Below are 13,051 nucleotides of genomic sequence, written 5' to 3'. Positions count from 1 at the left end.
AGCAAAATATAAATTTGGAAAAAAATGTTCGAAGGAGATGAATACATTTAAGTTTTTTTTTTCAAGGTAATTGAGAACCTGAGGCAAATATTATGGTTTCCTGTTATTTTTAATTGCTAAGTTTACAATGCCCGGAATCAGTTCTGCCTTCAAAGCCAAATGTTCATTTTCCACGTATCAGGAAACACATTTGGCATAGAGACCATCCCAGGAAGTTAAATTTCAGATTCACAGCATTAGTAGCAAAGTGCAATGTCAGAAGTGTCCAGTGAGAGGCACTGCAGGGGACTGAGATGGCCTGTCTTAACTTCATACATTTTGGGGCAACTATACCCATTAAACTTGGCATATACACTAGTCCTCAGGCTAAGAAACAAGATAGGGCACAAATGCATCTATTCATAAAGTGAAAATGAAAAAAGATAGCATAAATAAAAAGGTTTAGAAATACCTTTTAACACTGCTCATAGCAATAATTCTGAATGCAAATCATACGACTTTTATAAAAATAGTAACACCTTTGTTTTGTTTTGGATGAGGACATAAATGCTGAAGAATATACATGTACAGAGGAACCTCGTTTACTGCTGATAGTAGGGGAAATAAATAATAATCTCTATTTATAGCTTAAGAAAGAGGTCCTCAAAGAGTGGGAGCCCTATGGGTCCCTGAGAGACCCTTCAAAAAGATCTGTGAAATCAAAACTATGTTCATCATAATATTAAGACCTTATATTCCTTTTTTATTCTCATTCTCTCATTAGTGTATGGTGGACCTTTTCAGAAGCTATATGACATATTATATCATGACACTGATTGCAGAAGCAAATATGAGAATCCAGTCATCTTCTAGTAAGCCAGACATCAAAGAAATCTGCATCTATATAGAACAATGCCACTTTTCTCAATAAGCCTGTTTTAGAAAGTAGAGTTATTTTTCATAAATTGTATGATATTTGCGTTAACATGTAATTGGTTTATTGTTACTTAAATAAGAAAGTAAATGTTTAAAAATTCTCACTTTAACTTCTAATGTAGTAATATTGATAGGCATAACCTATATAGACAAAAGCACTTTGGAATCCTCAATACTTTTTAAGAGTGTAGAAATCTACAAACCACTGACCTTCAGCCTATCACAGGAAGCTTTGCTATTAGCACAATTATTGCATCTCTGCTCCTATGGTTGCATTTGTCTCACTGTCTCTGATCTTCCGAAGACCATCGGGAAGAGCTTGACCAGTAATCTACTGAATGGAGATTACATTTTGAATCTTTCCTTACGTCTCAGTGCCCTGTGGGATGACTCTGGGGTGTCTCCTGATGGTTAGGGCAACAGGTCCCTGTTGACATCACCTTATCGGGAAGTTTTAGACAGGAACAGTCTTCAGGCTCTGAAGTACTTGAACACCATGGGATGCCTGCCTTACAGAAGTTAATGAGCACGACTCAGGCAGATTCATAATTCTCCTTAGAAGCCATTTGGGATGGCTTCCATTTTGGGGTCATTCCACATAGGCCAATGCAGAGCATGCAGTAACTGCTCAAATGGGATTTGGAAAGAAATGAATAATTCATTTAGACGTTCAACTTGGAATAGACTTAAGCAGACACTCCTGGTGATGAAGGACTTAGATGCCAGAAAATCAGGCTCAAAGACTTTCAAGCCACTTCCTAGTGTGATGTCACATTCCTTCCTAAGCTCCATTGGGGAAGGCAGGTCTGCCCCGCCCACGGTGGTGACGGGGAAATACCTAGGCATGGAAGTGGCATGACAGGGCTGGGGTCCCTGTCATATTTTCCACTCTCCAGGAGGTCCTGCACGCTTCAATCCTGCAGGCAGGTAGACACCGGGCCGGGAGTCTGGCTGCGCCAGGCATGGGTGGGGCCCTGACAGTAGGAGAGGTGTGCAGGAAAAGACGTGGCAACAATGTGTGCCACCGCAGACCAGGGATCAGGCCCCCCAGGCAGGCCCCCGACCGGCCAGGTGACCATGGGGGAGCCGACTCCGTCTCTGGGTCGAGGAGTCGAGCTCGCGCCTACTTTCAGCTCCAGCGGCTCTCTGCCTTCCTTTCTCCTTTCCCGCCGGCCCTTGCCAGGTAGGCCTGCCCTGGCTGCTCCCCAGTGAGCCGGTGTTTGGGGTTTCTGTTTAGACCGCCAGGCCCGGGTGGATCCCGAGGACACAGGCGCGCAAGGGAGGCTCCGAGCGCCGCGGGCGGGGATGGGGTCCCATGTCTGGAACCCAGGCCGCAGGCTGCGCTGGGGGGCGCCCTGGCCCTTGCGGGGGCTCCGGACTCGAGCCTGCTTCGCTGTCAGGTGGCAGAAGCAGCTCCTACGCGGTCCCCACCGCCCCCGCCGCCCACTCCTCGCCCATCGTCCTCTGCGGCGGGGCGAGCTCACTGCCCTGGATCCTGGTCGGGCGCCCAGACGGAGACAGGGGAAGGGCAGTCTTTGCGGAAACGTGGGGCCAAAGTCGGAGGGCTTCCCAGGAAGAAGGGAAGGTCAGCGGCCTGGGCGGTTGTCTTTGAGATTCCGAGGTCGCCCACGCCGGCGCCTCAGGCCGGCCCCACTGCGCCCTCCCCTCCCACCCTCTTCTCCCTTCCTTGCAGCCCGGTTTGGGGATGTGGTCCTTGCTGCTCTGCGGGTTGTCCATCGCCCTTCCACTGTCTGTCACAGCAGGTACGTTCCGTGTGTCTTCCGTTCTCAGAGGCCGCCCTAGTCCACAGGCTCCTAGGCCCTCACTGGGAGCCCCCAGGGATCGCGCCAGCCCGAGCGCGGCTCCTTACGCTCCCCAGACCGCCAGGCGGAGTTCCGCGCAAGAGGAAACAGCCAACCAGCTCCAAGTGCTAGGATGCTCAGCCCTGAATGTCACCTTTCAGCTTGGAGGTGACTTCGGGGAGGGGAAGAAGTTAGGCAAATTACAAGTGAAGGCTTGAGTAAAAATGCTCAAATGGAATTACTACTGGCTATTTTATAAGATAAAGGGTTATTTTATGACACAAGGTGAAAGCAAGGAAACCGTCAATAGAACAAATTTCTTCTAAGAAATTTGGTAGGCCTGGCGTGGTGGCTCATGCCTGTAATCTCAGTACTTTGGGAGGCCAAGGCAGGCGGATCACGAGGTCAGGAGATCGGGACCATCCTGGCTAACACGGTGAAACCCCGTCTCTACTAAAAATACAAAAAAAAATTAGCTGGGTGTGGTGGCGGACGCCTGTAGTCCCAGCTACTCAGCAGGCTGAGGCAGGAGAATGGCGTGAACCCGGGAGGTGGAGCTTGCAGTGAGCCGAGATAGCGCCACTGCACTCCAGCCTGGGCGACAGAGAGAGTCTCCGTCTCAAAAAAAAAAAAAAAAGAAAAAAAGAAAAGAAAAGAAATTTGGTAGAAATGAACTTTAAAAGTGAACTAATTTTTTTTTTTTAAACAATCGTTTTGGAATGAAATACATTTTACTCAAGACAGAGTAAAATAACTGGGTGGCAGAGCAGAAACACAAAAGACAAGAAAGGTTGCTTTACTCTGTAGATGAGTACAGAGTAAAGAACTCTGTGGATAAAAAGAACTAAGGGTCGTAGAATAGAAGGGAAAGAGGGAAATCATTCCCGATGGGGAAGAGGTTTGTGAGGAGGGAAGGGAGTAAATTCTGTCTTATGGATACATTTAAAGAACTTGGAATTATACTTTATAATCAGCAGGTTATTTTTAGGAAACTTCCAGACTCAAGAAACTCCCAAATGAAATTTCAAATTGGCTGGAAAATTGAAGAGGCATTTAAAAAAACTAACAGTAAATAAAACTGAAGTTTTCTTTCATGGATAATTGTTTTGTTTTGTTTTTCTTTCCTTAGATGGATGCAAGGACATTTTTACGAAAAATGAGATGCTTTCAGCAAGACAGCCTTTTGCTTTTAATTGTACATTCCCTCCTATAACATCTGGGGAAGTCAGTGTAACATGGTATAAAAATTCTAGCAAAATCCCAGTGTCCAAAATCATACAGTCTAGAATTCACCAGGACGAGACTTGGATTTTGTTTCTCCCCATGGAATGGGGGGACTCAGGAGTCTACCAATGTGTTTTAAAGTAAGTTCCTAATTTAAAATAGAACTAACTCGTGTGTGTGTGTATAAATTATTTTAGGAAAATTCTTAATGAACATAGAAAACTCTTGAGAAGAATTATGTTGTTGTATGTTTTTATAATTGTTACAAGACAATTTCCGGTGAACACATTTTTAAACAGAACAGATTTGTAACTCATTTTTGGAACCTGATACGCATCTTTCCCTATGGAAATGGCACCTCAGACCAGACCCACTCACAAACTGTGTCTGTCCCAGTATTATTGCTGCCATCTTTCTTTCTTGTTTTCTTTTTCTTTTCTTTTTATTTTTTTTATTTTTTGAGATGGAGTCTCGCTCCGTCACCAGGCTGGAGTGCAGTGGCGGCGATCTTGGCTCACTGCAACCTCCGCCTCCCAGGTTCAAGTGATTCTCCTGCCTCAGCTTCCCAAGTAGCTGGGACTATAGGTGCGTGCCACCACGCTTGGCTAATTTTTTGTATTTTTAGTAGTGATGGGGTTTCACCGTGTTAGCTAGGATGATCTCGAGCTACTGAACTCGTGATCCACCCGTCCTGGCCTCCCAAAGTGCTGGGATTACAGGCCTGAGCCACCTAGCCCAGCTGCTGCCATCTTTCTTGAAATGCCAAAAATTTTTGTGGGAAATGGCACATCCAGATAGGAATGAGCCTCCCGTGAGCCCTTTTCACAAGGAATCTGCTTAAGGCAGGGAGTAAGCATCAAGTATGTTCCAGACATCACTGGAGAACCTGTGCTAAGAAATATGAATAACACAGGCCTGGTGGTGACTGTGGTCAACTGGAAAGCACATGCCCCTGAAAGGTAGCTGTCTATTCAGGTCAAGCCCATCTTCTCACTTTTCAAGGGAATCTGGAATTCAGAGTTTGTGTGTGCAACTTTTTATAATTTGTAAAGCTTTGTGGGGCCTGAATAAAACACATCTATAGACCAAATTTAGCCTGAGGGCCCAATTTCGTGACTCTCTCACACTGGCTTGCATGACCTTAACAAATTACTTGTTCTCTCTGAGCCTTGTTTTTTTCTGTAAAATGGAAGTAATGCTGGCCTGATAGGCTTGAGGTGCAAATTAACTGAGATCAGGTGTGAAGTAGGTACTCCATTCTCTCTCTCTCTTGTTTTGATTCCGTGATATTTGCCAGCCCCTTTCTGTGTCCCAGCATGGCCCGTGTCCCACTCTGATTCCTGCTAGATTCCTCATTTCTAAACACCAGACAGACTAAATGCACAAAATTGAGTGGTTCACAAGTGGAAGTGGTCGTTAGCTCTGCCTGGCTCCTTTCCACAGATTTAGTTGCTAATAAACTGCTCAGAGCACGTGGAGGTCTGCTTTCCTATTTTAGCCTAGGCTGTGAATTATTAACTAGACTTGAAGATCATACATCACATAAATGAATGTGGATGTCGAAGCTAGATTTAAACTATTTAAATCTGGGAGCTTTGAAATGAGGAAAAATAATCTTTAGTAGAAATTGACAAAGGTATTATCTGCCATGAAAGAAAATGAACATGAATTCTCCAAGACTTTTATTAATAACATCCAGATAGGATACATGTTTAGGAAACTGTATATTTTTACTTTTTGCTTTGAAATAATTTTAAATTTAAATAAATTTTGCAGGAATAGTATCAAGAACTTCCTTCTACCCTTTATCCAGATTCCTCATTTTTAAGAATATATTTTTACATTTATCTTATAATTTTCCCTTTCACCATATATATGATATAAATTATAAACAATATTTTTCTCCTAAACCATTTTTTAAACCATTTCAGTTGTATACATCATACCCTCTTAGCCCTTAATATTTCAATGTATGTTTCCTATCAACAGTGTATATTTCCTATTTCCTTTCAATGTATATTTATTTATTTCTTACATAATCATAGTATAGTTATCAAATTCGGGAAACTTAAACATCATATAATACTTTAATCTATAATCTATATTCTAATCTTATCAATGGTCTCATTGAAGACCTTTTATAATGTTTTTCTTTCTTTTCCAGTATAGTTACCAATCTGGGATCATGCATCGCATTTGCTTGCCATGAATATTTAATTTCTTTTAATCTGGAACAGTTCCTCAGTCTTTGTTTTTCAAGATACTGACATTTTTAAGAACTATAAGCAATTATTTTGTATTATCTCCTTCTTTGGGGTTTGTCAGGTATTTCTTCATGATTAGGTTCAGCCATTTTGGCTGGAATGCTAGGTGAGTGCTTTGTGTCCTCTTCAGAATATTACTCAGAGGCACATGGCGTCCACTTGCCCCTAGCTGGTGATATCCATTTTGATCACTCGGTTAAGATGTTGTCCAGTTCCTCCACTGTGTGAATACCATTTGTCCTTTTGTGATGAATCATTTGTGGGTGTTTAGTGCTTTGTTAGAGGCAGAGGGTTTGCACAGTGCTGTGAAAATGATTTGGAAACATTTGAAAATGAGCTGAATTATTCGATTTTGTGATTTAAAGAGTTTATGACGTCTCAATCTGTCTTACAGGGGTAGAGACAGCTGTCATAGAATACATGTAAACCTAACTGTTTTTGAAAAACATTGGTGTGACACTTCCATAAGTGGTTTACCAAATTTATCAGATGAGTACAAGCAAATATTGCATCTTGGAAAAGATGGTAGCCTCACATGTCATCTGCACTTCCCGAAGAGTTGTGTTTTGGGTCCAATAAAGTGGTATAAGGTAAAAAACATATTTTCTTATTGATATTTTTCCTCCTTTTCTTTAAAACCCACTGTTTTTTATAGGTTAAGTTGTATTTTTTAAGGCAGAATTGGTAAAGTTGTGTGCCTAAGATAGATTAGTTAGCTAGCGGTCATTGATAACGTTACCTTCCTAATTACTGTTTTTAAACATTTTTAGTTATTATAGCTTTGTAATATTTTATTATTTGGATCCACCACCTTCCTCCAGTTATTCTTATTTTTCAGGCTATTCTTTATTTTTCTAACATTAATTATGTTTGTTTAAATGCATACTACGTGCACTTGGTTCAATAATCACAAATTCTAAGAGGTCACTGCCTGGAAAACCTGTTTCCTGCTACTGTTGCATATTTGCTCTGGGCTCATCACACCTTCCTCAATTGTGGCTACCATGATTAGTGCCCTGTGATTATTCTTGTATAATGATATACTAGCAAATAAAAATATATAGTCTAGCTCTTTCTAGCCCTTCCTTTTTTATGCTCATCTTTCTGCACTTTGTGTTTTCATCTTCAGAAGTTCTCTTTTCTTGATGATCCTGGCATACATTGACATAGAAGGTAACCCTTGGAATGGAGGAGCACAGGCTAGTTATTTGAGATTGTAATTAGTTTTTCCTGCTTGTTAACCCTTGCCAACACATCCCTCTGGGTCATGAGTTTTCTTTATGGGAAGATTTTCATCTATTTAATGGTGAAAGAATTACGCAAATTTCTGACTTTCTCTTGTATGAGTTTGGTAAGATTTTGTGTCTTAGGAAGTTTCTCATTTCATTAAAGGTTTCACATATTCTGGAAAATTGTTTAGCAGCTCTTCTCTTTTGATGTCCGCAGACATCAAAACCTTCAAAGTAAGGTTCACCTTCAGTCATTATTCATTCTCTCTTTCTCACACACACACACACACACACACAGACACACGTGCACACACAGGCTTGATTAGTTTCATCAGAGACTTGTCAGTTCTAGTACTCTTTTCAAAAGCTAACTTCGACTTTGTTGATCCTTTCTGTTATATGTTTCATGTTCATTTAGGTTGTTTAGTTTCCCTCTTTTACAAGAAATGTGGAAGTGAATGTTCTTATACCTGTCTTTTAAGGGACGTTTGCCAGTGAATGCATTTCTCTAAGATTACTAGCCCTAGAATTGCTCATTTGTAGGGCATGCAGATGAGCAAAGTATTCAACTTTGTTGATGTTACACAAATTGCTTCACAGAATTTTGTATCAGTTTATACTTTTGCCAGGAGTATTTTATTTTACTTTATTTTATGACAGAGTCATAAAATGTTGTCCAGGCTGGAGTGCAGTGGTGTGATCATGGCTCACTGAAGCCTAACTCCTGGGCTCAGGTGGAAGCCCAGGTAATTTTTAAATTTTTTTGTGGTGACAGAATCTTGCTATGATGCCCAGACTGGTCTTGAACTCCTGGCCTCAAGTGGTCCTCTGGCCTTGGCCTTCCAAAGTGGTGGGATTATAGGTATGAACCACCATGCATGGCTCACCAGGAGTATTCTAGATTTCCTACAACCTTGTGTTGAACTTTGTATTATAAGCCTTTGATTTTTAAAATCAATTTGGTGGGTATAGAATGTACCTTTTTATTTTATTTTGCTTTTCCTTAATTATGAGTGAGATTGACCACTTTTTTCATGTTTATTGGCCATTTCTGGATCCTCTTCTGAACAGCCCACTCATATCTTTTGGTATATTTCTTATTTTACTTTTCATGCCATTTTCTTGTGACTTATAGGAGATTTTATATATTTATATATCCTGGGTATGATTGTTTGCAATGCATTAAAAAACCCCTTTTCATTGAAGTATAATATATACATATAAAATGCAGAAATCATAAGTGGACAAGCTTGTTGGATCATCAGAAAGTGAACATACCTTTTAATTACCCTTTCCGATGAAAGTTAAGAAAGAAAACATTACTAGCACCTCTGAAGGCCCATCTCTTCCATCTTGCAAAAACTATGCCTCCCTAGTCCCCCAAATAACCACTTCCCTGATTTATGCTATCATAGATTGGATTTACCAGTTTTTGAATTTTATTTAATTTGAATAAAATCATATGTAGTATTTATGTCTGGCTTCCTTGGCTCAATAGCAAACCAGTGGGAATCATCTATGCTGTTGCATGTGGCTATATTTTATCCCTTTTCATTGCTGTGTACTATTTCATTATTACTATTGTTAGACTCTTGAGTCATTTCTAATTTCTGGGTCTTAGAAACAAAGCTGGTATGAACACTTTTCTCACTTATGAATGCAATTTTGTGGGACATATTACATGAGAGTGAAATAGTTGGGTCATAAGGGTATGTAGAAAATGCCAAACCGTTTTCCAAATTGGTGCCAATTTACAGTTCCAGCAGCAGTGTATAAGAGTTATTTATGCCCCTATATCTGACAACACATGGTACTATTAGTCTTTTTAATTTTTGCTATTTGGATAAATGAATAATTGTGTCTCATTTCAGCTGTAATTAACACTTCCCTGATAACTGATAATGTTGATCTTCTTTAAATTTTCTTCTTGACACTTGGATGTCTGTGTGTGTGTGTGTGTGTAATTTTTTTCTTTGAGTGCTTGCTTGTGAAAATTTTTTTTTTGAGACAAGCTCTTGCTCTGTTGCCCTGGCTGGAGTGCGGTAGTGCAATCATAGTTCACTGTAACCTTGAACCCCTGGGCTCAAGTGACCCTTCTGCCTCAGCCTCCTGAGTGGCTGCGGGTTACCTTGTCCAGGAGGTACCATTTTTTTTTTTCTGTGAAAAAATAGTAAGTATTTTAGGCATTGTAGGCCAGATGGTCTCTGTTTCACCTACTCAACTCTGTTTTGGAAACACAAAAACAGTTGTAGACAATATAGAAATGAGGGAGTGTGGTTGTGTTTCTATAACATTTTATTTACAAAAACAGGTGGTTAGCCACATTTGGCCTGTTGTGTGGTTTGCTAGCCTCTTGTCTATTTCTCATTGATTTGTAGTAGTTCTTTATAGATCTGGGTATCAGTAATTGTTACAATGTGTCCTTCTAAGTAATGGCTAGCCTTTCTACTCTGGTAATGAGGTCTCAGACTTCCTAGTTTTAATGCAGTCTAATGTATTGATTTTCCTTTGTGATTAGTACTTTCTGTGACTTGTTTAAGAATCTTTTTCATACCCCAAAGTAAAAAGACCTTTTTTCCTATATTTTCTTCTTGAAGTTTCATTGTTTTTCTTTTTCCACTGATTTTTAAGTGTGTAGTGTTGGTAGGGTCAAATGTAATTTTTTTCTCTGTGGACTTATAGTTTACCTGTTCTTTTCACGTTGCTTTGCATGTCACCTCTGATGTGAATCATATTGGTCTTTGTGTGTAGATCTGTTTCAGAACCCTCTGTAGCGTTCCCTTTTCTTTCTTCTTTCTTTCTTTCATTTCTTTCTTTTTTTCTTTTTTCAGATGGAGTCTCAGTCTCTCTCCTAGGCTACAGGGCAGTGGTGCGGTCGTGACTCACTGCAACCTCTGCCTCCTGGGTTCAAGCCATTCTCCCGCCTCAGCCTCCAGAGTAGTTGGGATTACAGGCGCACGCCACTACAACTGGCTAATTTTTGGTATTTTTACTAGAGACAGGATTTCACCATGTTGGCCAGGCTGTCTCAAACTACTGACCTCAGATGATCCACTTGTCTCAGTCTCCCAAAGTACCAGGATTACAGGTGTGAGCCAGCGCATCGGGCCCTTATCCTTGTTAATTATTATGGCATTAGATAAGTCTTAAGTTTTGTATAAGTCCTCTGCTTTTCCTTTTTCTGAAATGTTGCCTTGGCTATTCTAACTTCTGTTTCTGCAGCACTTGGAGATGGACTCAGGGCTATGACTAGCAATCCTAAGTGAGCATCGGATTTGATCCTCTGGATCTTTTAAAAATTCTGATGTTCAGCCTCACCCTCTGCTAACTGAAGCAGGTCACCCATGGGTGGGGCTTAGATGCCTTTATTTTAAAAACAACCCTGGGCTTGCAAATGTAGGCAAAAGCTGAGGGTCAGCAGTGTAAGCAGGAGGGGTCACCTGATACTATACCACCTGCTCAGATTTGGTGATCCAGGTATGGCTGTTTTTGCCACTACCATGTGCTCAGACCTGGAATCACTCTTCGGGCCTCAGTGTTGTCATCTGTAAAACCAGAGGGCTGGAATCAATTCTGCAATTATCTGGAGTCTGTGATCTTCTTGATGCTGTGCCAAGGGATGTCACATGTCTTCAGAGAAGTTACAATTTATCAGAGGAAGCAGACAAGTAAACTAAGAATTTTATTACAGCATGAGGTGAACATAAAGAAAGCAAAACTAGAGCAGACCCTGGGAATGTCCATGGCTATGCTTCCTGGAAAAGGTGACTTTGAACTGTGCTTGAAGAGTGAACACAATTAGCCTGGTGGGTATGGCAAGGAAGGTCAGTAATTAGAGGGAAGCAGCAGGTGCAAAGGCGTTGAGTGAGAAAGAGAATGGTGTTTGGGGGCCTTGGTTAGAGTTTAGGGCACATGTAGAAAGATGGTGCTAGAAAATAAACACCATTTATGCCAGTTTAAAGCATTTCAACAGTGAATCCTACCATCAGGAGAATGGCATGAGCAGATTCACGTTTGAGAAAAGTCCTTCTATAGGGGCTGTAGTGAATACATTGGAAGGCCTTGAGAATGGTGGCATGCTGATCATTTGGACTATCCTAGGAATCAAGTTAAGAAGTGCGGTTCATTTCAGAAAGTTATAAAGTAGAACCGAAAAATGAGGGAAAAGGAGGAACTTATGTCTGAGGGCCCCTGATTTTTCTAATTGTAAGGAGATGTTATGGGGAAAATTTGAAGGAGTAATGTAAGTAAATAGATGGAGATGCAAAGAATTTCTAAGGTGAAGACCATGAATTTGTAGTCATACCAAGATGCCTGTTTATGTGATTATCTCCTATAGTGCTCTTCTCTCTGGTTGAAGCCTTGTGGGAGAGGGATGAAGGGATCCATCAGAATGGGGGCTTTGCAGGTGAAGATGCTGGAAGGACGGAGGGCTGCAGAGTTTAGGTATTGGAAGGGAAGTGATTGAAATGATGGACACGTGAATCCAGGATGGACAGGAAAGGAAATGATACCTGAAAGAGCTTGGAAATTAGACAAAAGTAGAGAGGTCAAGTGGGCTAATTCCAGTTAAGATAGAAAAGTGAGTTGAATGGATAGAAAATTCAGTGGAAAAGTGTGATGCCCATGGTGAGTCTTTTTATCCTGTAGAGGCCATAAAACTAAAAATACACAGGAACAAAATGACCACACCAGCTTACATTTTGCTGAGTCACCTACTGCTAAGGCTCTGGATGAAATTCTGTGTCTCCAGCTGGCTTTGCTGAAAGGTGAAGGTGAGGATGGAGGATCTTCCTGCTCTTTCTACTGGAAAGCACAGCCCTGGAGACACGGAAATTTCTCCAGCAGTATTGAAGTGTCCAGTCTCCAGTTCTGTGGGAGCTGAGTATTCCACTTTATTTGTTGGGGTGACTCTTCCTGATGTGGCATTACTTGACACACTGGAGTTGCATAAGTGGCAACTGCTAGTCTCTGAATTGCAGGTGGTGTATTTCAGAGTCGATTCCCCACTTTTCAGGTTGTGGTAGAGGTAGCGGCTCTCAGGGCAAGCTACTTCTGCAGTGTGGTTCTGGCCTTGATGCCACTTCCTGAGTACTTTCACAGATTTTGCAAGGCACCTAGTATCTTGTCTTGAATCCTTTTCTGCATAAAATGAAGAATGATTTTTGTTTGCTAAATCCAGACAGAGATATGTGGCCTCATGGCCCTGTTTCAAAGATTAAATGATCTAATCTATCCATGAAGCATTTAGTTCAGCATGAGTACATAATAAGTACCTAATAAATAAATATTAGAGATTATTATTTAGTTACAATAAAGGAATGAATGAGCTGGAATAGGGAATCAGTCAGAAAGTAATATATTTAATTTTAAGAATTTGGAGACAGAGGTTCTGGATAATGGCAAATCCCTATGAAAATCCTGGCTTATGTCTGGGAGAATTGAAAACTGAGAGAAGTCCCCAGGAAGTCTTTGAAATTGAAGGGCTTACAGAGGACAAGGTTTGGGTATTAAGACATCTGTCTACACCTGGAAAAGTGGTCATGTCTCCAATTTTGTTTTTGTTTCAATCCCAAATTACTCCTCAGCACAGTGGTTTTGGGCCCCCATCATTGTG

General features: G+C 41.0%; 1 protein-coding gene across 4 annotated transcripts in view; it reads left to right on the top strand.

The window, feature by feature from the left end:
- The first annotated feature begins 1,731 nt into the window (after positions 1-1,731).
- Positions 1,732-13,051, top strand: part of IL1RL2 (interleukin 1 receptor like 2) — a 52,194-nt gene continuing 40,874 nt past the window's right edge. The window contains exons 1-4 of one of the 4 annotated variants that reach the window (XM_003274875.3): positions 1,732-1,842; positions 2,609-2,678; positions 3,847-4,081; positions 6,600-6,795. In XM_003274875.3, the coding sequence (XP_003274923.1) occupies positions 1,771-1,842; positions 2,609-2,678; positions 3,847-4,081; positions 6,600-6,795 (573 nt within the window). In that variant the 5' untranslated portion in view covers positions 1,732-1,770. Of the gene's footprint in view, positions 1,843-2,075; positions 2,099-2,608; positions 2,679-3,846; positions 4,082-6,599; positions 6,796-13,051 lie in introns of those variants that run through there. The other 3 variants (XM_003274876.3, XM_012512465.2, XM_030827595.1) reach the window with 3 other exon arrangements.

This window comes from Nomascus leucogenys, chromosome 14, assembly GCF_006542625.1.
Source record: "Nomascus leucogenys isolate Asia chromosome 14, Asia_NLE_v1, whole genome shotgun sequence".
Taxonomy (NCBI): domain Eukaryota; kingdom Metazoa; phylum Chordata; class Mammalia; order Primates; family Hylobatidae; genus Nomascus; species Nomascus leucogenys.
Note: the sequence above shows the minus strand (reverse complement) of the source record. Positions and strands in the feature narration are given on the sequence as shown.